Here is a 26,404-nt window from a genome sequence, read left to right on the forward strand (position 1 = left end):
GTATATAGTATTATGCTTGTGTTTTGTTTTGATTGTTGTGAACCAAATGCAAATGGACAAAAGGACTTAGACTTTAGGACATTCCCTATGCAAAAATGGAGTCAAAGAGCAACTAGGCCTCATGTCTTTAGAATGCTATAAAAGAAGAAATAATGTCAAAGAGCAACTAGGCCTCATGCCTTTAGAATGCTTAATCTTGAAGAGGACTTTGAAAGGACCAAATTCTAAACTCCCTCTTGTCCATTCTTTGTTTGCATTGTGGAACTTTTTTATTTGTGTGTTCTTGTGCTAGGGATCCCAATATTGAGCCAAATTGAAGAACCATTGTCATGAGCATCTAAACTGAGAGATACAAAAGCCATTGGAAGATTCCTAGGAGCTTGCTTGATTGTGTGATTGATTGCTTGAGTATTTGCTTATTTGCTTGCTTATTCCAAAGGATAGGAGCTAATTGGATCATCACTATGATCTCAAGAAGGGAACTCCATTTGTGGTTTTATTTCTCCTCCTTCATCTTTTGTATGTTTAGGACTTAGCCATTCTTCTTCTTCTTCCCTCCACTCTAACCCAAGCCAAAACTTTTGTGCAAACATTAACATTTGTTTTCAAAATTAGAAACCTAAGCATTATGCTTTTGATTTTCCAAACTTCTTTTCATAACACTTATTTTGAATTGAATTCTAAGTCAACTTTGACCATACTTTGTAAATACTTTTCATTGTTAAATACAACTCACTCAATTGTTTTTGTGGTTTCAATGGCCACTTCTTGCCAAAGCTTTTCATAAACCTTAACTATTAGGTTTGAGTTATCCTTGAGGTTGATATAATACTCACCTATATCCTTAGTGATGGACAATGAATCTTCCATGCTTATTATAGGGTTAACCCCTCACTAGCATGTTGAAGTTATCCTCACATGATGGATTTGTGGTTTTAGGTTGAGTTTTCTCCCTTTGATAACAAAAGACCTAAAGGCTTTTGGACCAATCAATTCACCAACTTCTTTTTGAGATTTTTACCCCGAACTACGAGGTTTTGATCCTAATCTTTTTTAAGATGGTACGTAGGCAGTGGGTTTATCCATTCAAACACAAAATTATAAATAATTTGTACACTCTTCTCTCATCTCCCCAATCATGTTTATACAAATATTTTTTCACAAATACCAACCTACCTTACAACAAGTTGTGAAAAGGGCTCCCTAGGAGTACCTAGGATGTTTTGGGTGCTTAAAACCTTCCCATTGCATAACCAACCCCCTTACCCAGATCTCTGACATTTTTATTAGTTTTTGATTTGATAAAAATTCTCAGTTTTTGTTCGCTTTCTAACCTTTCCTTTGGATAAATAGAAGTGCGGTGGCGAATCGAATTGTATGATTTACTTTTGATTTAGTCAATAAATCTAAAGGTAACGAATACCCCACTACATCTTGCAGGGAAACTTAACCTCCAACACACCTTGAATCTATAATGATCTTGTCCTTTTGTGGCATATGCATTCATAACATATTGTATTTTCATACATACTTGGGCCTTATTCACGGAGAACCCTAAAGGTTTGTGAGTGTGCAGTGAACATTCCAAGATGGGCTCAGAAATAAGGAATACCCTTCCACTCAAGTTCAAGCTTCCGAGAGTGGATACCCTGATAACTCTCCGCAGCAAGATCACTCCTTGTAAGAAGAAAATATCATCTGCAGATATGAGCAGATCCATGATCTCCTTACTACTCCGATAGACCTCTCAACTCTGGTAGCCTTATCCTAGTATTATGACACATCACTCATATGTTTCATATTTAAAGACTTCCAATTGGCTCCAACTATTGAAGAGTATGAGAATCTCCTAGGTTGGTATGTGAAAGACCACCATCCCTTCATAAAACTTGGTGAATCATTGATGCCTGAATCAGTCGCTGAAGCACTCCACCTAACTATTGAAGAGGTCTCCCTTGGTCTAGGACCTAGGGGGTTTTCCATAAAGTTCTTGTAAGACAAGGCATGAGCCTTGGAGAAAGAGGGGAAATGGCTTCCTTTTAGTGCCATTCTAGATCTACTGATTTATGGAGTCGTCATGTTCCCAAATGACGAAGACTACATAAGCCACTCCATCATCAGTGTGTTCGTGTCTGGGAATCCTGTCCCTGCATTGGTGTCTGATGTGTACTATTTGTAACACCTCAAAATTTGCCCTCCTCTTCTTGGGACTAGTTTGACACATTGCATTTCATATTTTAGGACATTAGTCATTTCATTTTGCATATCATATGAAAGTGAGAAGGTCATCCTCCAAGGTCTTTTCAGAAGATGGAGAAAGTTACATGATTCAAGCCTGAGGGTTTCCATGGATTGATGATCAACCATCTAAGGGTATGAGCTTCAATTAGGGTTTCTTGATTCTTCACAGGTCTTGAGCATTATCTAATTGGCAAGGATATATTACCATCATCATGGTTATTTCATCATCAAGGGCTTCATTGTTCATCCTCAAGTTCTTTTGGATTAGGGTTTTGACCTCTGGTCAACCCTGATAAATGACATTCTTCCAGCCAGGGTTTCTCAAGGAGATGAGGTATTTTATTGAGATGGAGGTCACATGGTTATCATAAGGAGCTTACATGAGCTAGGGTTTCATTTTTGAGCAAATTCCTCAAGTGGTAGAGGCTTAAGCTGATCAGGGCATTTCTAGGTCATCTGAGGACCAAAAAGTCAACTGTGCAGTCAACTGAGGACTATGAGGTGGGGAAATGAGTTTCAACACTCCAATCATGTTCAAAAGAGGTCCATTTGTCATTCTAAACATCTATCTTGAAGATTTTGAAGTCATGGCAAAAGTTTCCAAAAATGGAAAGTGACCTGTAACTTCAAGTTTCCAAAAATGGCAAGTTTTTGGTCCACATTCAACTTGACTTTTCAACATCAAATAAGCTTCAAATGGATTTTTTGGGAACATGAAAGTTGAAGATATTTCTCTCCCCTTTTCAAAAAGTCCTATTTCATGATCATCTGATGATTGGTTAGGAAGTTATGGCCAAATGATCACAAAGTATGCATGGAAGTTCAAAATGCCATAACTTTTGATTCAAAACTCCAAATTGGTCCACTCTTTTTGCAAAATGCTTGTCTTGACCAATACTTTCCAAATCAACCATTGCCTTGCATGAAAGAATCTCATATGATCATCATTGCTCACATGTGCAAAATGGAGGGAAATTTGATAATTCAAATTTGGTTGATGCTACCAACAAAATACGACTTCCATGATGTTTATTAGTTGGTTTTAAGTGAAGTTGAAGCATAACATGGTACTGTTCACGTGTGGATTAGCCATGCAAGCTCACTTTTGCATTTTTGCATTTCACTTCATATTTCACTAATCATGTTTAACACCAAGCCTAATTGAGATTTCAGTGTCATTAACACCTCATATAAAAGCTAAACCATAACTGAATTTTCCCATAACAGAACTTTTCAGATCTCAAATTTTCACTCTCCCTCCAAAATTCTCTCTCCTTGAATTTCAAAATTCTTCACACAAACCTTGATTCTCTTTGCATATTCTTACTCCTTGTGGAATTCTGAGCAGGATTCAACCATTGGATTGGATAATTGAGCTTGATTTTGAGTAGGTCGTGTGCATGAACATCTTGATGGAAGCTTGAAATTCAGTTGGATCTAAGAGGTTTCAGTGGATTTTTTGTACACAAAGCTTCGAAGCAAGTATAGAGGAGAAGATCTGGAAGTTCTGGAAGCTTGAAATGGTGTATATTCATGACATGAGTAACTTGCATAAAAATTTTCAATACCATTTGATGCTTTTCTGTTTTGATTTGGATTTTCTAATTTGATTGTCCATTTTGTGTACACTTGCTTGCCTTTGCTTTACATTGATTGTTTGAAGCATTTGCCTTATGAATTGGTATTGGTCCTTTTGAGGACTTTTTCTTGATTGATTGAATATGCTTTGTGCAAAATATTAAATTCTGTTTTGGTCATTTGACTTGCTTTTGAACCTAGTCTTTGTACTAGTGGTTTGTACACATACTAATTGTGCTTTGTGTTTCAGGTTTGAGCATTTGGCACTAATGATTGGTTTGGTTTCACTTTGTGAGATGCCAATACCTTTGATTACTAACTCTTTTTGTCTTGTAGGTCAATTGATGTGATGAACTCACTTGAGTGCTTGCACTTATGACTTGCATTGTGTAGATATGGGATAGTTTCACTGTGTGTTTTCTGATTGGTTGTCTGAGATACTAACTGTTAAGCTTTTGTACAGGTACATTAGTCGCTTGCTTTTAGCTCTTGCTTGAGCTTTGCTTTGGATTGTGGTTGATACACCACTGAGGTAGTCTATCCTTCTTACTCCATGTAGTCTGGAAGTCTTGTCACTTTTTTGGCAGGCATTTGGATGAAGTCCTCCTTATGAGGCTCTGATTGTGATTGTTTACATTTGTGCCAAAGACCTCTAAATGAGGCATGTTACTTGTTAAGTCCTCCTAAGTGAAGAGGCAATTGACAGATAGAAGGGATTAGCAATCAATCCCCTATTATTCAGTGAGTCGTTCATTTTGCTCGCACTACGTGCTGATGCTCTTGAACATAACCCAAGATCTTTGTATAGAGTCAGTCAAGTGGAATAAGGTCCCTCTTTCTGGACCCCCCACGTTTTCTTTGATTTGAGCTCACCCAGGCCAGGGTTAAGAGCATGAGGTCTAATCCTCATTTCCATATTTGATCAGCTTCACCCTAACTCTCAATGTTAGTGGTTAAGAGCTTCAGCATACCCCTACAGTTTTGGCTTGTTTGTCGAGGTTGATATGACCCCTCTTGACTAAAGCCCAACCATTTGTCTGAGCCTCTTGTTTGTATATAGAGTGTGATGATTGCTTTTGATATGTTTATCTACTTTCCACTTCTCATCTCCTTTTCTGTAGGAGTCGTACGATTAACTTTCGAGGAAGTTGAGCATATGTAGAGATAGAAACCTTTTGTGAGTCAAGTTCTTGTTAGAAACCTCAACCTAGGGATTTTGTTTACATGACAACTATTAGGCTCGAGTAGTCCCCCTTTTAGTTTGTTATTCCCCCTAGTCTCTGGTTAGGAGAGAGTTTCTCCCCTGTTAAGGGGAACTACGTCGCCCTGATTCTCATACCAGATGAGATACGTAGGCAGGAGATCGAGCGAGATCTCTCCGGGCACCCTTTTGTTTTTTGTGTGTGTTCAACCTTTTTGTTTCTTTCGACGTCTTAGCGTCTCTTTGTGTTTGTGTGACAACTATTAGGCTCGAGTTCCAGACTCCCTATTAGTTTGTCAATCTGATAACCTTTTTCTTTGATGTTCGCTGGTTAGCGTGTGTCTTGTTTGGAGTCGGATATAAGTCCATGTATTGGCATTCTGTTTCCTTTTTCTTGTTTGGAGTCAGATGTAAGTCCATCTATTGGCATTCTGTTTCCTTTTGTTTGTGTGTTTGGAGTCGGAAGTAAGTCCATCTATTGGCATTCTGTTTCCTGTTTGTTTTGAGGAGTTAGATATAAGTCCATCTATTGGCATTCTGTTTTCTTGTTGAGTTTTTCTTTTGACATCTCAGTGTCTCTTTTCGGTGTTTTGTTTCGGCGTGCGTTAGCCGAGCTACGAGTGCTCTGATTCTTACTCTGGATAGAAAAGATACGTAGGCATAGGATGCGATGTCCTAGCGAGCATGTTTCCCATTTCCCCGAACTATGTTGACTCTGATGTTTGTTTCTGACAAACTACGTAGGCCCAGGATGCGACATCCTGCCGAGTCCGCTTCCTCCATCTTCTTTCACCTGTTTTATTATTCCAGTTTGTGCAGATTCTTCGAGCAGTTTATCTACAACCTTTTCCTATTCTTTTGAGCGTGGATCCCGTCGAGTACGGTGGACGTGAGGGGTGCTAATACCTTCCCCTTGCGTAACCGACTCTCGTGCCTTACAATCTCTGGTCGTAAGACCGTTCCTTTCCCCTTTCTTAGGTTAGTCATGCGATTCCTTTCCGTCATATGATGAATAGCGTCTATGGCGGCTCTGTAAACTTGTTTTTTCCGCCGGTTGTTTTTTCGCGTTGCGACAGCTGGAGACTCTGCTGGGGAAGCAAAGTTGACCTCTTGCTGGTCCATTTTCCCTAAGCGAGTCAATCCTAGCACTCTTTAGGATAGTTTGGGTTTCTTTTACTGCTTTATTTATTGCATTTATGATTATTATACTATGTATATATTTGCATATATGTTTGCATGCATCATATTATCATTGTGCTGGATTCTGGACAGGTGTGGTTCCTTTGATTTGGGGTGGGTGTTCTGAGTGGGGCTAAAACCCAGGCCCGAGTATACACCTAGGATTAGCGTGGTCTCACGTTTCCTCACATGCTGGATCAGCATGTTGTTGCGACGTGACACACCACAAGCCGGACGAGGTTCTTTTGAGAGAGCTTTTCCATTGTGGAGTTTCCACTATGGTTGGGTTACCTCTTCTGAGCTGTTGACTTCGGTGACCGTTATTTCCCGGATCTTTGGTTTAGATGATCTTATGAGAGCTACAACGGCACACCCGAAAGGGCAAACCCGTTGAGTATCTTGCCCGATTGTCGAGACCATTATCCGCCTTAGGATGACCTTATTAGACTTCACCTGTGAGGGGAGGGGTTTGATTCCTACAGATACAGGTCCGGTTGGTGACTATTGGATGGTGACTTGGGTTCAGTCAGATTTATAGATATTTATTTCTGAGACGCCGGAGTGCTGTCTGTGGTATTTATCAGCGGGTTCCGTTTATTTTGGATCCCCGGGTTGAATTTGGAGGGTTTGTTCAGAGGTTCTTGTTGCTATTTGGTCAGTGGTTTTCCTGTGATGATGGTGATATATCCTCAGGTTCCGTTTATTTCGGAACTCCCAAGTGGATTTGTGGTTACTCGGTTCCTCAGATGGTTGTGATCAGTTCAGAGACCGGAATCCAGTACCGTTGGTGTTCAGATGACTTGGAGGATGGCACAGTGCATTGCATTCATGCATCAGCATCATTCATATTTTGCATTTATCCGCATCTAACTCATGTTTATCCATATGCAGGGGACATTCTTGATTGAGATTCTGGTTGAGAGACACCCTTATTCCAGATATGAGGACCGGCTTGAAAGATGATGCCGTCTACAGTTTCTTCAGTCCAGAGATTGGCGTGCTGAAAGATATGATAGCATTGATTACACCTGACCATGTGGGGATGTTCCGTGAGATTTATGGTGGTATTCTGAAGATGGTTTTCGGGCTTACAGATGAGGATAGGAGTGATGTCCATACTTTTCTCCAGTTTTATGATCTTGGTTTGAGATGTTTTGTCTTCCCGGATTACTTGTTGGGACCTTTGATGGAGGACTATGCCGGTATCCTGGGTCTTTAGATCAGAAACCAGATTCCTTTCTTTGTCACTAAGGAAGAACCCGATGTTGCCGAGATCTCTTGTGCTCTTTATTTGAGCCCGAAGTGACTAAGGGGGGTCTGAAGGAGAAGGGAAAGTTGCCTGGTTTTCATCTGAGTTTCTTGGAGGCTAAGGCCAAGGAGCATGCTGTTTTGGGTGATTGGAAGGCCGTCTGTGCTCTGCTTGCTGTAAGCATTTATGGAATCATCTTGTTCCCTAATCAGAAGAATTTTGTGGACATTAATGCCATCCGGGTGTTTGCTCAGAGGAATCCTATTCCTACCTTGGTTGGGGATGTTTATTACTCGGTTCATAATCGGAACGAGAAGCGGCGTGGGGGATTGGTTAGATGTTGTGCTCAACTGTTATACAAATGGTTCATGGGATATTTGCCTTCCAGATATGAGGACCGGCTTGAAAGATGATGCCGTCTACAGTTTTTTCAGTCCAGAGATTGGCGTGCTGAAAGATATGATAGCATTGATTACACCTGACCATGTGGGGATGTTCCGTGAGATTTATGGTGGTATTCTGAAGATGGTTTTCGGGCTTACAGATGAGGATAGGAGTGATGTCCATACTTTTCTCCAGTTTTATGATCTTGGTTTGAGATGTTTTGTCTTCCCGGATTACTTGTTGGGACCTTTGATGGAGGACTATGCCGGTATCCTGGGTCTTTAGATCAGAAACCAGATTCCTTTCTTTGTCACTAAGGAAGAACCCGATGTTGCCGAGATCTCTTGTGCTCTTTATTTGAGCCCGAAGTGACTAAGGGGGGTCTGAAGGAGAAGGGAAAGTTGCCTGGTTTTCATCTGAGTTTCTTGGAGGCTAAGGCCAAGGAGCATGCTGTTTTGGGTGATTGGAAGGCCGTCTGTGCTCTGCTTGCTGTAAGCATTTATGGAATCATCTTGTTCCCTAATCAGAAGAATTTTGTGGACATTAATGCCATCCGGGTGTTTGCTCAGAGGAATCCTATTCCTACCTTGGTTGGGGATGTTTATTACTCGGTTCATAATCGGAACGAGAAGCGGCGTGGGGGATTGGTTAGATGTTGTGCTCAACTGTTATACAAATGGTTCATGGGATATTTGCCTTCCAGAGGTGCTTTTGTCTTTCTTGATCATACTGTCAAGTGGGCAACCAAGTTGATGGGTTTGCGAGCCAAGGACATAACTTGGACTCACAATGGTGTGGCTGGACAAGATTTCATTTACAGTTGTGGGAGCTTTCCCAATGTGCCTCTCATAGGAGTTCAAGGTTGTATTAATTATAACCCGACGCTTCTTAAGAGACAAATGGGGTTTGCTATGGAGGTTCCTCCTCTCGAGTGTGAGATTCAGGAGTCTTTCTACTTCCCGGGAGAGGGTAATCAGACATTGTTGAGTCAAGTGTCTGGAGCATGGCGCCACACTCAGAGGAAAGGCAAGGTTCCTTTTGGTAGGGTTAATAGCAGGTCTTTTCCTCCATTTGATGATTGGCTTAGAAAGAGGGTTGAGCTCGCACATCTACCGTTTCCTGTGGGTGATCCTTGGTATCCGGTGATTGAGGAGCCACGTTCTTCTGTCAGTATGGAAGAATTTCTTGAGATGAAGAAGGCTAGAGATCAACTGCAAGCAGAGAAGACTGAGATAGAGATGAGGGTTGCTAGAATTCAAATGGCTAATCAGGAAATCAAGGGAAAAGCAGAAGATCAGGCTAAGAGACATGCTCTTGAGGTAAAGCGTTTTGAGATAGACACCACCTATTACCGCAAGATCAACCAAGCGTTAGAGTCATCTACGAAGGAGCACGACATTAACAAGGAGAAGTTGGCTAGAGCTTTGAAGGTCATTGAATATGAAAAGAGGAGACAAGTCCTTGTGAAGACTCAGAGAGAGGAAAGAGCCCAAGTCCTTACCGCAGACTGGGAAGCGAAGTTGAGGGTTAAGGAAGAAGAGAAAGCGAAGATTATAGCCGAGAGAGATCATCATCTTGCTGAGAGGGACCATTATTTCCGACAGATGAAGATTCATCAGAAAGAGGTGGGAAGACTTCAGCTGGAGAACACTGAGCTCAGGTTCGCTATGAAATTTACCAGGATCGTTGATGATGCAGAGCCTTCTGTGGGACCTTCTTCAGTTTAAACTTTTGTTGCAGTTATTATCATGTGTTGGATTACCGTCAGGCATGTTGACGGAATTCACTTGCTTGTATTTTCTTTCTGATTCTGGAGGATCGTAAAATTGATTTGTAATCGAGCTTGATGTATGACTCTTGCACGTGTAGTGCACTCTTGATATACAGTGGTTATTATCATTCAGTGATTGATCTTCAAAGCTTTATTTGCTTTTCTGTGCAAACTCACATAACACACACATGGTCAAGTGATATCTTTGCTAAATCATAATTCTCTACTCTGTATGGTAAAACCAGATGATTGATGTCAGAATGTTGTTGTCGGATTGTTATCTGTCTCGATGAAACCAGGATCGAAAGACAGAGTGTTCCTCATATGGATAGACATTGCATTCATGCATGAATCATAATAACTTGTCTTCTATTTTGCAGGTGTCAGTTTCTAACGTGCTTGATTGTTTCAGGAATCATTGCTCGCGCACGCAGAATCATTCCTTTGCACGTAGCTCGTCTGCACAGATACCCTACCAGGCGCAACAAATCCAAACTGATGGATCCACCCAATGCTGACATTCTCGAGCTGAAAGAGAAGATGAGTGAATTGATCAACGTCATGCAAGGGTTCGCCTTGGGGAAGAAAGCGCTTGTTGAGAAGGTGGAAAAGCTTGAGCGGGTTTCGGCTGCCAATAGTGGCAATAATCAATAGGGTGTTTCCAAAAATGGTCTCGGTGGTTCTAGGGATGGTGGTGATCCCAGAAAGAAGGCGACTACTGTTGTTGTAGTGATCAACAATGGTGGTGGTTTTGGTTTCGCTACAGGCGGAGGGCTAGGTCCTGTAGGCAATAATCTGAAGGATAATCAGTTTCCTCCTTTCTTTGGGGCCGTGAAGGATAAAGAAGAAGATCAGTTCTCTGTGCTGAACGAGCAATTTGGTTAGTATGGTGTCCAATCGCCGAATAAAGAAATTCAGGTGCTAGAAGAGAAGATCAGGGCTCTGGAAAGCCATACCTCTCCTGGGGCTATCAACATGAAAAACATGGGGCTAGTTGAGGGGATTGTGATCCCACAGAAGTTCAAAGTGCCCACGTTTGATAAGTATAATGGGAGTTCTTTCCTGGAAACTCATCTCCAGGCCTTTGTCCAAAAAATATCTACCTATACCATGGACCAGAAGCTCTGGATGTACTTCTTCCAGGACAGTTTGTCCGGTGGGTCTCTGGAGTGGTATACCAAGTTGAGATCATCAGATGTCAAGAGCTGGCAGGATTTGGGGGATGCTTTCTTTAAACAGTACCAATTCAATGTTGACATGGCACCTAGCCGTACCCAGCTGCAGGGTATGTCTCAGAAGCCAAATGAAGGGTTTAAAGAGTATGCACAGAGGTGGAGAGAGTTGGCTTCCAGAGTTCAACCTCCGTTGGTGGATAGGGAAATGTCTGATCTGTTCATGGGTACCCTTCAGGGGACTTTTGCTAAAAGAATGGTGGGTTGTCCCGTCACCGGTTTTGCAGACATCGTAGTGGCTGGTGAAAGAATTGAAAGCTGGCTGAAAATGGGGAAGATACAGGGAAATGCTTCGTCGTCTGGATCGAAGAAGCCCTTTGGTAATGGTCAGCGTGAGAAGGAGGGTGACACGAGTGTTGTGTATGTCCAGAGAGGACATGGTAGGGATCGTTACTACCAGCATACTGCTGCAGTAATAATTCCTGCTGATAATCAACCTGCACAACAACAACAACAACAACAGCAACAATAGTAACAACAACGATAGCCGTTTCAACAGAGAACACAATGGGCCGGGTATCAGGTGAGAGGACGAATGACTGATCGTCAGTTTGATAGGCCACCTGTGACGTATTCATTTTTGTTAAAGAAGTTGAAAGATCTGGGGTTGGTTCAGCTGAGAATGTTGGCTCCGGTGAGACCGGATCAGAGACCTTCCAACTATGATGAGAACACCAAATGTGAATTCCATTCTGGTGCCCCTGGACACAATGTTGAAAATTGTAAGGCCTTCAAGCATGTGGTCCAGGATTTGGTAGACTCCAAGGCCATCAATTTTGCACCTTCGCCGAATGTTAATGTTAATCCCATACCAGCGCATGGTCAGGTGATGGTGGGTGTAATTGCTGAGGATTCAGATCACATCTGTGCGGTGGGTGAAGAGATCGACAGTGACTGCGAGCTTGACTCGTGGATAAAACCGTGCGTACCAGGGATGGAGATCCAGAACTGGAAGGCCGAAAAGATCATCACTGTCACTCTACGTGAAGAGTAATATTTCTGTTTTTCAATTCTGTCTGCATGAAATCCATACGTTTTGCCCGAAACGTAATGGTTCATTGTAAGGGCCACCTCATGTGTCTCATTTTGCAACATTTTGCATCATTAATAAATGGATGTTTTTTACATTAAAAGCGGTGTTCCCTGTTTTTCATTTATTTTTGCAGTTTAAAAATAAAAACAAATAAAAATGACAATGTTTATTTTCATTTTTCTTCCTTTTTAATTTTCTTCGCTCCAGTTCTAAAGCAATGCATGAATCAACATTCATGCAGATGCGATCATTCTCCGGATCTCATTGATAACAATCCTGTTACACCCTCATATGACTTCGAAAATCCTATCTATCATGCCGAAGAAGAAGGCGAAGAAGATTGTGAACTGCCGGAAGAATTATCCAGGTTGTTGAAACAAGAGGAGAAGGTGATTCAGCCGCACGAGTAGCAAGTCAAGATTGTGAATCTGGGTACCGAGGAGGTTAAGAAGGAAGTGAAAGTTGGGGCCGCTTTGGAGGTGAATGTCAAGAGCAGAATGGTAGCCTTATTGAAAGAGTATGTTGATATCTTCGCATGATCTTATCAGGATATGCCAGGGTTGGATACCGATATCGTTGTACACAAGTTACCATTGAGAGCAGACTGTCCTCCAGTGAAGCAGAAGTTGCGCAGAACTCGACCCGAGATGGCCATGAAAATTAAAGAGGAAGTACAGAAGCAGTTGGATGCTGGTTTCCTAGCTGTCACTAATTATCCGCCTTGGGTCGCGAACATTGTGCCAGTACTGAAGAAGGATGGAAAGGTGAGAATGTATGTGGACTACCAGGATTTGAACAGAGCTAGCCCGAAAGATGATTTCCCATTATCACACATCGATGTGTTGGTAGATAATACGGCTCAATTCTCGGTGTTTTCCTTCATGGATGGCTTTTCTGGCTATAATCAAATTAAAATGTCGCCAGATGACATGGAGAAAACAACGTTCATCACACCGTGGGGCACTTTTTGCTATAAGGTAATGCCATTTGGTCTCAAGAACGTCGGTGCCACGTATCAGAGAGCTATGGTGACTTTGTTTCATGATATGATTCATCATGAGATTGAATGCTATGTTGATGACATGATAGCAAAGTCCCAAATAGAAGAGGGGCACTTGGTAGACTTGGCCAAGCTGTTTGATCGGTTGAGACAATTCAAACTGAGGTTGAATCCGAATAAGTGCACTTTCGGAGTGCGGTCCGGTAAGTTGCTGGGGTTTATTGTGAGTGAAAGAGGAATCGAGGTTGATCCTGCTAAAGTAAAAGCGATACAAGAAATGCCTGAACCGAGAACAGAAAAGGAGGTTTGTGGTTTCTTAGGTAGATTGAACTACATTTCACGGTTCATATCTCATCTAACAGCCACGTGTGAACCCATATTCAAGTTGTTAAGAAAAGATCAAACGGTCAGGTGGAATAATGATTGCCAAGCGGCATTTGAAAAAATAAAAGAATATTTGCAGGAGCCTCCGATTCTGATGCCTCCTGTGGAGGGACGACCGTTAATTCTGTACTTGACAATCCTCGAGGGGTCTATGGGGTGTATACTGGGGCAACATGATGAGTCTGGTCGAAAAGAGCATACAATCTACTACCTTAGCAAAAAGTTTACTGACTGTGAAATAAGATATTCACTGCTCGAGAAAACTTGTTGTGCTTTGGCCTGGGCTGCTCGCCGACTGAGACAGTATATGCTGGTTCATACCACTTTGTTGATTTCCAAGATGGATTCGATCAAGTATATCTTTAAGAAGCCAGCATTGACCGGACAGGTTACGAGATGGCAAATGATTTTGACTGAATACGATATCCAGTACACCTCTCAGAAAGTAATAAAGGGGAGTGTATTGTCTGATTACCTTGCCCAGCAACCCATTGAGGATTATCAACCGATGAAGTTTGAATTCCCTGATGAGGACATCATATTTCTCAAATCGAAAGATTATGAGGAACCGATCCCGGAGGAGGGGCCTGACCCTGAGTCCGAATGGATTCTGATGTTTGATGGGGCCGTTAACGTGAATGGTAGCGGAGTTGGTGTTGTTTTGGTTACGCCGAAGGGATCCCACATTCCTTTTGCTGTCCGGCTGACATTTGAATGCACCAATAATGTGGCTGAATACGAAGCTTGTATCTTGGGTGTTGAAGAGGCGATTGATTTGCGGATCAAAAACCTTGTTATCTATGGAGATTCAGCTTTGGTTGTGAACCAGGTTAACGGGAAATGGTATACGCATCAATTTCACTTAATTCCATACCGGAACTATACGAGGAGATTGTTGACGTTCTTCACCAAGGTGGAATTACACCATGTGCCGAGAGAGGAAAATCCTTTGGCAGATGCTTTGGGTACTCTGGCCGCTTTGATTAAGGTGCAGTGGTGGAATCAGTTCCCTAGTGTTGAGGTGGGACGATTGGATAGACCGACTTATGTGTTTGCTGTCGACACAGTGCATGATGATGAAAAGCCGTGGTATTATGACATCAAATGATATTTGGAAACCCAAGAGTATCCCGAGGGAGCGTCCAAGAAGGACCGAAAGACTCTGAGAAGGTTGGCCATGGTGTTCTATCTGAACAAAGATGGGGTTTTGTACAAGCGGAATTTTGATTGGGTCTTGCTCAGATGTGTCGACGACAGAGAAGCAAGCCAATTGATGAAAGAGGTGCACGAGGGGTCGTTCGGTACCCATGCCAGTGGGAATGCAATGGTGAAAAAGCTGCTGAGGGCTGGTTATTATTGGATGACGATGGAGGCTCAGTGTTTCAATTTCGTGCGGAAGTGTCATAAATGCCAGATTTATGCTGACAAGGTGCACGTGCCTCCAAATCCGTTGAGTTTAATGATGTCTCCGTGGCCGTTTGCTATGTGGGGCATTGATATGATCGGAAAGATCGAGCCTACGGCTTCGAATGGGCACCAGTTCATATAGGTGGCTATTGACTACTTCACCATGTGGGTGGAAGCGGCATCTTATGCAAATGTGACGAAGCAGGTCGTGGCCAGGTTCCTCAAAAGAGACATCATTTGCAGATATGGGGTTCCCGAGAGAATCATTACTGATAATGGTTCTAATCTCAATAACAAGATGATGGCAGAACTGTGCCGGGAGTTCGAGATCGAGCATCATAATTCTTCTCCTTATCGTCCAAAGATGAATGGGGAGGTCGAGGCAGCTAATAAGAATATTAAGAAGATTGTGCAGAAAATGGTCGTAACCTATAAGGATTGGCACGAGATGTTGCCATTTGCATTGCATGGGTATCGAACCTCGGTGCGTACGTCTACTGGGGCAACGCCTTTCTCGCTTGTGTATGGGATGGAAGTCGTGCTATCGGTTGAGGTCCAAATTCCTTCGTTGAGAGTCCTGATGGACGTGAAATTGGAAGAGGCGGAATGGGTAAGGACTTGGTATGAAGAGTTGAGCCTGATTGAGGAAAAGAGGCTGGCGGCCATCTGTCATGGACAGTTGTACCAGCAGCGAATGAAGCGTGCTTTTGACCGAAAAGTGCGACCTTGTGTGTACCATGTAGGAGATATGATGTTGAAAAGGATCCTTCCTCCTCAGAACGATCGTCGGGGCAAATGGACACCCAATTATGAAGGTCCATTCGTGGTCAAGAAGGTTTTCTCTGGAGGAGCCTTGTTGTTGACGACCATGGATAGCGAGGATTTTCCATCCCTTGTGAATGCAGACGCAGTTAAAAAATACTTTGTATAAGAGACCCGCTGGACGGAAAGAATAAAATAGTCCAGGCAAAAATGGGCATCCCGGCGAACCAAAGAAAAATGAAATGAAAGGTTCGGGCAAAAATTAGGGATAAAAAGAAAAAACTGTACACCCGGCAAGTCGAAAACCCCACAAGGGCGGCTTGGGCAAAAAAGGGTATCCCGGTGGACTGAAAACCCGAGAGGGCGGTCCAAGCAAAAGAGGGAATGAAACGAACAACTGCGTCTAGCATGATCATTTGTGCTTTGGATATGACACATGGATAATCCCCGACAGGGATCGGTCGGAAGCGTCTTGTTCAGAAGGCAGAAAGCACGGAGAGTCTTGAGGACATATGGGGTGTAACCGAGTTGGAACTCGATGAGATCACGGGTTCACATTTCCATTAGGATAGATTTTCCTTTTGTGCGCAATTACCTCTTTTCAGGAATTGCTTCCTGTGTATTGCTCAGTTACGAGCCACCTTTTTTTTTTCAATCAATAAAATGCATATTCAGTCAAATAATTTTGTTTTTTAATTTCATTACTGCTTTGATTGCAAAAACATCCGTTTATTTTGATAAAGAATCTTTTCATTTTGAGAACATACGGGTCCCTTCCAATGCATGTTTATAGGATTGAAAACGTGAAATCTTACTCGGAAGGTTGAGTGACCCAGGTGTTGAAATTTTGGCACGCCTGGGGCACGTTGTTATCTAACGATCTCTTTTGCAGGTGCTGTTAGATGTTTTCACTCACTTGCAGGTTGTGATGTGAAGCTTTTTGACGAAAGATTCCTTCGAGTCCAATCAGGGACAAGGAGTTGAAGAATGGTGAAAAAACGGCGAAAGAAGTACGACGATCCTAGAGGATCAATCAAGAAGACTCTTCAAAGTCTGAAGTGGAAAGCTGACGCTGTGATCAGGTGGTGAATACCAGGGTTCGACGAGTCGACAGGTGTTCCATGTCAAATATTCCGTACCTCCCCAGCGGATTCGAGGTCGGTGTTTCCTCGGCAGCCAGGTCTGGAGTGTATTGTTTCTCCTAGCAGGGTTGAGATTGTTATGCCCCCGGCAAGTCTGAAGATTGTTGTCTCCCCAACGGAGGTGTGCGTTGGTGGATTCTTCCCCAGCGAAGTCCCCAAGCGGATCGGGTTCAGTGGAGGTCATCTCTAGTAAGGGTTGCTCTTTCCCCAGCAGTAGTGCTATTCCCAAGCAGGATTGGAGATTGGAGAGATATCGAGTTCCTCAGCAGAGTTACTCGTGCTATCCCCTGAGGGGGATACTTTTTATGCATTCATCATTTCGAGAAGCATAACATATTGCATAACTCATTGCGTAGCATTTCCATGGTTATGGAGCATTACGCTGCAAAAAATCATGCATCAGCATTGCAAGCATAAGCTAGTCTCAAGCCGTGGTTACCGTTTGAGAATTGGTTTAGCTAGTTGGAAGAAGTTACTCTGAGGAGTTTAGCATCGTGACGTTGGATCAACGGTATTCCCTAGTAGTGCGATATTGGAGGAAGAATTTCTGTCGTGCGGAGATGGAAGTTGGAAGATGTTACTCTGAGGAGTTTAGCATCGTGACGTTGGATCAACGGTATTCCCCAGTAGTGCGATATTGGAGGAAGAATTTCTGTCGTGCGGAGATGGAAGTTGGAAGATGTTACTCTGAGGAGTTCGGCATCGTGACGTTGGATCAACGGTATTCCCCAGTAGTGTGATATTGGAGGAAGAATTTTTGTCGTGCGGAGATGGAAGTTGGAAGATGTTACTCTGAGGAGCTTAGCATCGTGACGTTGGATCAACGGTATTCCCCAGTAGTGCGATATTGGAGGAAGAGTTTCTGTCGTGCGGAGATGGAAGTTGGAAGATGTTACTCTGAGGAGTTTAGCACCGTGACGTTGGATCAACGGTATTCCCCAGTAATGTGATATTGGAGGAAGAATTTCTGTCGTGCGGAGATGGAAGTTGGAAGATGTTACTCTGAGGAGTTTAGCATCGTGACGTTGGATCAACGGTATTCCCCAGTAGTGCGATATTGGAGGAAAATTTCCGTCGGGCGGAGATGGAAATGAAAATCAAAGAAGTTTTGGGGTTCAAGAAAAGCAAAAAAGATAATAATTCCCAGCGGAGTGCAAATTGTTCGTCTGTTCTTGGTATTCAACCACTCTTCACTCTGATCATCTGAAAGTCGAGGCTGTTCATATCGACAGGTTCACAGTGGATTGAATAAGGGCAGCTGTAACACCTCAAAATTTGCCCTCCCCTTCTTGGGACTAGTTTGGAACATTGCATTTCATATTTTAGGACATTAGTCATTGCATTTTGCATATCATATGAAAATGAGAAGGTCATCCTCCAAGGTCTTTTCAGAAGATGGAGAAAGTTACATGATTCAAGCCTAAGGGTTTCCATGGATTGATGATCAACCATCTAAGGGTATGAGCTTCAATTAGGGTTTCTTGATTCTTCACAAGTCTTGAGAATTATCTTATTGGCAAGGATATATTACCATCATCATGGTTCTTTCATCATCAAGGGCTTCATTGTTCATCCTCAAGTTCTTTTGGATTAGGGTTTTGACCTCTAGTCAACCCTGATAAATGACATTCTTCCAGCCAGGGTTTCTCAAGGAGATGAGGTATTTTATTGAGATGGAGGTCACATGGTTATCATAAGGAGATTACATGAGCTAGGGTTTCATTTTTGAGCAAATTCCTCAAGTGGTAGAGGCTTAAGCTGATCAGGGCATTTCTAGGTCATCTGAGGACCAAAAAGTCAACTGTGCAGTCAACTGAGGACTATGAGGTGGGGAAATGAGTTTCAACACTCCAATCATGTTCAAAAGAGGTCCATTTGTCATTCTAAACATCTATCTTGAAGATTTTGAAGTCATGGCAAAAGTTTCCAAAAATGGAAAGTGACCTGTAACTTCAAGTTTCCAAAATGGCAAGTTTTTGGTCCACATTCAACTTGACTTTTCAACATCAAATAAGCTTCAAATGGATTTTTTGGGAACATGAAAGTTGAAGATATTTCTCTCCCCTTTTCAAAAAGTCCTATTTCATGATCATCTGATGATTGGTTAGGAAGTTATGGCCAAATGATCACAAAGTATGCATGGAAGTTCAAAATGCCATAACTTTTGATTCAAAACTCCAAATTGGTCCACTCTTTTTGCAAAATGCTTGTCTTGACCAATACTTTCCAAATCAACCATTGCCTTGCATGAAAGAATCTCATATGATCATCATTGCTCACATGTGCAAAATGGAGGGAAATTTGATAATTCAAATTTGGTTGATGCTACCAACAAAATACGACTTCCATGATGTTTATTAGTTGGTTTTAAGTGAAGTTGAAGCATAACATGGTACTGTTCACGTGTGGATTAGCCATGCAAGCTCACTTTTGCATTTTTGCATTTCACTTCATATTTCACTAATCATGTTTAACACCAAGCCTAATTGAGATTTCAGTGTCATTAACACCTCATATAAAAGCTAAACCATAACTGAATTTTCCCATAACAGAACTTTTCAGATCTCAAATTTTCACTCTCCCTCCAAAATTCTCTCTCCTTGAATTTCAAAATTCTTCACACAAACCTTGATTCTCTTTGCATATTCTTACTCCTTGTGGAATTCTGAGCAGGATTCAACCATTGGATTGGATAATTGAGCTTGATTTTGAGTAGGTCGTGTGCATGAACATCTTGATGGAAGCTTGAAATTCAGTTGGATCTAAGAGGTTTCAGTGGATTTTTTGTACACAAAGCTTCGAAGCAAGTATAGAGGAGAAGATCTAGAAGTTCTGGAAGCTTGAACACACAATTTTTGATCACTGCACTTCAAGTAAGTGAAAATTCGACCTCTCTTTTTTGCCAAATTCTTGCCATAAACTAGTAGATCTTGCTTAGGTGATCATGCTGATATGTTTAGAATTGATTTTGGTGAAGAAATGAGGAAGTTATGTTGAATATAAGTTTGGATCTCAAAACTTCTTTGCTTCGCTCCGTGAAATCTAGAGAGAATTAGGAGATTTGGATTGTAGATTTGGATTCCTTGTGAGAAGATCTTTCGAACCATGTATGATACGTCCATTTTTGGAAATTTTCTTGGATCTCCTCCGCCTGGTTGGCCGGAGAAGACGGTTGTTACAACCGTACGCCACCGTCTGCAACAGTCCCTAGGGTTTGTGCTTAAAACGCAGCGTTTTGATTATGTGAACGCTTGGAACCTGGCGCGCGCTAGTTCGATACCTGGCCAATGCGCTTTTGAATTTTACTTGAATTTTGTTTTCTCCTCCAGCGCGCGAGTTCGATCCTGGAATGTGCATGTTTCTGATTTTTATTTTAAGCGCTTCTTGACCAAGAGCGCATGAGTTCGATCCTGGCTTGTTGTGCTTTTGTGGATTTAATTTGTTTTCTTCATATCCTTTGGCGTGGGTTCGACTCCAGGCAATAGCATGTTTCTGATTTCATTTTTTGAGCGCCTTTGCCAACCTTGTGAGTGTGGGTTCAAGTCCTGGTTGATGCATTTTCTGATTTTCCTTTTGAATTATCATTTTCCACATTATTTCCATTTTGTTTCATTTTATTTCTCCAACTTTGAAAAATCACAAAAAATAGTAGAATGATCCAATTTCACTTCAATTTTTTTCATAATCTTGTGTTGATCTCTAGTTTTTTATAGAACTAATTTCATGATTTGTTTGCTTCTGGATTTTTTAATTGTGAATTTTTGATTGAGCCTTGTGCCAAATTGATATGCTACATTCATTGCTTTGTGAAATGCTCATGGTTAATCCAATTGCTCTGAAATTTTTCATGCTTGATCTTAACATATGATATGATTTTTTGGTTTTAGTTTGGAATTTTTATCATATGTCATCACTGTTTTGGACACATGAACATGTAGTGTGACAATTTGTGTCACATTCTTGACCTTGCATTTGTGCATTTTCATTCACCTATCATTTGAGCTCTTCTGGATCTAATTTTTTGCATGGTGTATATTCATGACATGAGTAACTTGCATAAAAAATTTCAATGCCATTTGATGCTTTTCTGTTTTGATTTGGATTTTCTAATTTGATTGTCCATTTTGTGTACACTTGCTTGCCTTTGCTTTACATTGATTGTTTGAAGCATTTGCCTTATGAATTGGTATTGGTCCTTTTGAGGACTTTTTCTTGATTGATTGAATATGCTTTATGCAAAATATTAAATTCTGTTTTGGTCATTTGACTTGATTTTGAACCTAGTCTTTGTACTAGTGGTTTGTACACATACTAATTGTGCTTTGTGTTTCAGGTTTGAGCATTTGGCACTAATGGTTGGTTTGGTTTCACTTTGTGAGATGCCAATACCTTTGATTACTAACTCTTGTGGTCTTATAGGTCAATTGATGTGATGAACTCACTTGAGTGCTTGCACTTATGACTTGCATTGTGTAGATATGGGATAGTTTCACTGTGTGTTTTCTGATTGGTTGTCCGAGATACTAACTGTTAAGCTTTTGTACAGGTACATTAGTCGCTTGCTTTTAGCTCTTGCTTGAGCTTTGCTTTGGATTGTGGTTGATACACCACTGAGGTAGTTTAGCCTTCTTACTCCATGTAGTCTGGAAGTCCTGTCACTTTTTTGGCAGGCATTTGGCTGAAGTCCTCCTTATGAGGCTCTGATTGTGATTGTTTACATTTGTGCCAAAGACCTCTAAATGAGGCATGTTACTTGTTAAGTCCTCCTAAGTGAAGAGGCAATTGACAGATAGAAGGGATTAGCAATCAATCCCCTGTTATTCAGTGAGTCGTTCATTTTGCTCGCACTACGTGCTGATGCTCTTGAACATAACCCAAGATCTTTGTATAGAGTCAGTCAAGTGGAATAGGGTCCCTCTTTCTGGACCCCCACGTTTTCATTGATTTGAGCTCACCCAGGCTAGGGTTAAGAGCATGAGGTCTAATCCTCATTTCCATATTTGATCAGCTTCACCCTAACTCTCAATGTTAGTGGTTAAGAGCTTCAGCATACCCCTACAGTTTTGGCTTGTTTGTCGAGGTTGATTTGACCCCTCTTGACTAAAGCCCAACCATTTGCCTGAGCCTCTTGTTTGTATATAGAGTGTGATGATTGCTTTTGATATGTTTATCTACTTTCCACTTCTTATCTCCTTTTCTGTAGGAGTCGTACGATTAACTTTCGAGGAAGTTGAGCGTATGTAGAGATAGACTTGAGTTGACTCGCTTCCTGTGTGAGTCAAGTTCTTGTTAGAAACCTCAACCTAGGGATTTTGTTTACATGACAACTATTAGGCTCGAGTCAGTCTCCCTTTTAGTTTGTTATTCCCCCTGGCCTCTGGTTAGGAGAGAGTTTCTCCCCTGTTAAGGGGAACTACGTCGCCCTGATTCTCATACCAGATGAGATACGTAGGCAGGTGATCGAGCGAGATCTCTCTGGGCACCCTTTTGTTTTTTTGTGTGTTCAACCTTTTTGTTTCTTTCGATGTCTCAGCGTCTCTTTGTGTTTGTGCGACAACTATTAGGCTCGAGTTCTAGACTCCCTATTAGTTTGTCAATCTGATAACCTTTTTCTTTGATGTTCGCTGGTTAGCGTGTGTCTTGTTTGGAGTCGGATATAAGTCCATGTATTGGAATTCTGTTTCCTCTTTCCTGTTAGGAGTCGGATGTAAGTCCATCTATTGGCATTTTGTTTCCTTTTGTTTGTGTGTTTGGAGTCGGAAGTAAGTCCATCTATTGGCATTCTGTTTCCTGTTTGTTTTGAGGAGTTAGATATAAGTCCATCTATTCGCATTCTGTTTCCTTGTTGAGTTTTTCTTTTGACGTCTCAGCGTCTCTTTTCGGTGTTTTGTTTCGGCGTGCGTTAGACGAGCTACGAGTGCTCTGATTCTTACTCTGGATAGAGAAGATACGTAGGCATAGGATGCGATGTCCTAGCGAGCATGTTTCCCATTTCCCCGAACTACGTTGACTCTGATGTTTGTTTCTGACAAACTACGTAGGCCCAGGATGCGACATCCTGCCGAGTCCGCTTCCTCCCTCTTCTTTCACCTGTTTTATTATTCCAGTTTGTGCAGATTCTTTGAGCAGTTTATCAACAACCTTTTCCTATTCTTTTGAGCGTGGATCCCGTCGAGTACGACGGACGTGAGGGGTGTTAATACCTTCCCCTTGCGTAACCGACTCCCGTGCCTTGCAATCTCTGGTCGTAAGACCGTTCCTTTCCCCTTTCTTAGGTTAGTCCTGCGCTTCCTTTCCGTCATAGGATGAATAGCGTCGGTGGCGGCTCTGTAAACCTGTTTTTTCCGCCGGTTGTTTTTTCACGTTGCGACACTATTGCTTGCACACGAGGCATGAGAAGAGAAAAGGGTGTGGTACTAAGTTGTGCTTCATTGTTGTATACTTGGCTCTTATCTCAGATGCCTCAGAAGGGGCCTTGAGCCTTGAGGGGACTTCTTGAAAGACTTGAGGTGGTCCCAGAAGTTTGCTTCCCTTATTTCCAAAGCTTTCGTTTGGTACCTTCCTACCTCCAACATAGAACAAGTTATCATGAGTTGTGGAGACTTACCAAATGTGCCACTCATGGGTCCACGAGGTTGCATCAATTACAACCCTTCGTTGGCCCTGAGGCAGTTGGGATACCCGATGGAGAAAGAACCAAAGGCTGAATTGCTGAAGGATTTCATCTTTCCTGGTTTGGGAACAGAGAAACCAACTCTGTTGCAAAAGGTTAAGAGAGCTTGGACCCATAGTCATCACCAAGGCAAAGAGCTAGGCAAACGTGATTGCCGAGCTAAATAGCCGTATCGCCAATGATTGGTGAAAAAGGCCGAAGAAGTCAAGCTACCATACAGTGTGGATGTCTCGATTCCCCCTATAGAACTAGAACCAGTATGTGCTTCTAAGAAATAAGTATATGCACTGAAAGCAACTATCACACAGTTAACCAAAGAGAACAAAGACTTGCAATTGAAGCTTCATGCAATGGATAAAGACCATGCTAAGTTGAAAAGGAAGAGTGAAGAGGATCTCGAGCTTTTGTCAGAAAGAAGAATGAAGGAAAAGTTTGAGGAAGACCTCAAAGAGAAATACCAAGATGGTTTAGTTCAAGCAGATATGAGGCTGAGTTCTCTCTGAAAACAGTTGAAACAGGCAGAAAAAGAACGAGGTGACAACCACCATTGGTTCGAGTTAGATATCAAAGAGAAGAAGGCATTGAGATATGAATCCAACCTGGAGATTCATGATCTCAAGCTTTCCCTCCGCGAGGCCAATGCCAAGATAGAGGTGGAACATCGTCTTAAGGAGGAAGCAATCAGGGTTTCTTATGTCACCCCTCAAATCTGGAGAGAGAAATATCACAAAGTTGAGATTTCCATCTCGAGTGCCGAACATTTGAAATATCGTTTTTCTGCTTTGAAGAATGAGAGTTTGGGTTGGCTCAAAGATAAGGCTCAGATGAATAACCTTCTTGATACCTATGTTGGGTCTATCAACCTTTTACAACCTGCAGACGCTTTGTACCGAGCCAAGTATGATTGCTTAGCAAGGTTCTGTAACAAATTAACCCAAGATGTTCCTTAGAAGCTAGAGGATGCTCTAGAGGATGCTGATGAGAAGACCACTCCCCACTCTATACTCTGATTCCTCTACCTTTGTGACAAAATGATGAAAAGGTTCAAAGTTGAGTTAAAGGAGATGAAAGAGCGGAAAGCAAAGCGTGCCATATGATCATAGCCATCTGTTTCCTTTTTCATGTTTGAATTACTTTACCAGATATCTTTGTAATCATAATATCAAATTCATGAATAAAATTACTTGATTTGTGTGAAGTCGGTGTTCCTACTTTATATGCCTATTCTATAATGCTTTATTGTCGCATCATGAATCGTATAAGGTTTCCCCGAGAATAAAAAAAACGAACATGCATCATGCATCAATCATTCATTCCTGCATTTCATAATATATCCAGTTGGTCTCACTATTACTTTGGCTTTCTATCCAGTATTTCTCGCCGTCAAGCTGAATTCCCACTTCTATAACACCCGAGTTAAGAAAAAGATAGCTTTAGAAAGAATTGAACAAAACCAGATTGCCATGTAAGAGGAGATGGCTCAAGTGAGGACCCAACTGGGGCAACTCATGGACATCATGCAAAATGTCGTTCACCGACAAGAAGAGAAACGCCAGGCTAACCCAGGAGCCAATGTCAATGTGAACGCTACCAATCCCATCATGGGAAATGGGTTTCTGATTGTCACTCAGGCCCATGCTGAAGGGATGCCTACCAATCTGAATGCTGCTCACACTTACCATGTCCCTATCCATGGGGGTTCTCGAGCTGGTACAGAGGACCACGATGGAGACTTCTTCATGCCCAGGAATGAATCGGTGTGCGAGCCTTTTGGACCACCACAGACCGAACTTGAAAGGAAACTCAAAATGATGTACGAAAGAGTCCGAGCCATTGAAAGTCCTAACACCTTCGGGCTGGAAGCTGCTGACATGTGCTTAGTCCTAGGGGTCAAGATCCCAGTTAAATTCAAAGTACCTACCTTCGAGAAGTATTACGGGACTACCTGTCCCAAGACCCATATCAGGTCCTACTGTAGGAAAATGGCGGCTTATTTAGGAGACGAAAAGCTACTGATACATTTCTTCCAAGACAATCTCAGCGGAGCATCCCTGGAATGGTACATGCAGCTTGGACGCTCGCATGTGCGTTCTTGGAGAGAGTTAGCTGAAGCTTTCTTGAAGCACTACCAGTATAACACCGACATGGCGCCTAATAGGACACAACTTCAAAGTTTGACTCAGAAATCTGAAGAATCCTTCAAAGAATATGCACAGCGTTGGAGGGACCTAGCTGCTAGGGTCCAGCCTCCCATGCTTGAGAAGGAACTGGTTGATATGTTCATGGGTACACTCCAAGGCCCATACCTGGACCGACTGATAGGAAGTACTTCTGCCAGCTTCTCTGATCTCGTTGTTGCTAGAGAACGGATCAAGAACGGTCTGAAGACTGGAAAAATCCAAGGTCCTGATGTTGCTTCTAATGGGACAACGAAACCCTATAGTGTTTTTCCCAAGAAAAAGGAGGGAGAAACCAATGCTGCGTCAACCTTCAAGGGGAAAGGTAAAGCTTACCAAACCCCATACTATCAAGTTGCAAAAGTGACTCCCAACAAATATCAACAATAGACATACGTCATTCCTACTGTTCCATAACAAGTCCCATATAAACCGCATGTCCAGTACCAGCAGCCTTACGCACCCAGGCCAAACAATTATCAACAATGTCAACTAACAACGTCCCAGAAGACAAGATAGGAGACTCGACCCTCTTCCCATGAGCTGCAGTCAACTACTGAACAATCTGTTAAATGGTTCTCTTATTAAGCTAAGGGAAGCCAAGCCTCCATCGTCCCCACTCCACCCAGGCTATGACGCTAATGCACGTTATGAGTTTCACACTGGGGCACCCGACCATACTATTGATAACTGTAAGGCATTTCAGTATAAAGTTTAAGACCTCCTTGAATCAAAGGCCATATCGTTCGCGCTTGTAGGGCCCAATGTTAACAATAATCGGATGCCTCCTCATGCCGGACATCCCGTGAACATGATACAAGAGTCTGTTGAGGTCGACCGTATCTCGAAGGTCGACATGATAAAGACTCCGTTACTGAAAGTAAAGGAACTGTTGCTCCTAAGAAATGTGTCCCCTTGATGACTTCTGACTGTGCACAATGTAAAGACACCCCATATGGTTGTGGAAAGCTCAAAAAAGGTATTCAATTGC

General features: G+C 42.2%; 1 protein-coding gene across 1 annotated transcript; it reads left to right on the forward strand.

Annotated features, from left to right (window-relative positions):
- Positions 1-24,753: 24,753 nt before the first annotated feature.
- Positions 24,754-25,803, forward strand: LOC127102354 (uncharacterized). Its single transcript, XM_051039733.1, has one exon. It carries the CDS (start codon positions 24,754-24,756, stop codon positions 25,801-25,803), a length of 1,050 nt encoding a protein of 349 aa, XP_050895690.1.
- The last annotated feature ends 601 nt before the right edge of the window (positions 25,804-26,404 follow it).

The sequence above is a fragment of the Lathyrus oleraceus genome, chromosome 7, assembly GCF_024323335.1.
Source record: "Lathyrus oleraceus cultivar Zhongwan6 chromosome 7, CAAS_Psat_ZW6_1.0, whole genome shotgun sequence".
Taxonomy (NCBI): domain Eukaryota; kingdom Viridiplantae; phylum Streptophyta; class Magnoliopsida; order Fabales; family Fabaceae; genus Lathyrus; species Lathyrus oleraceus.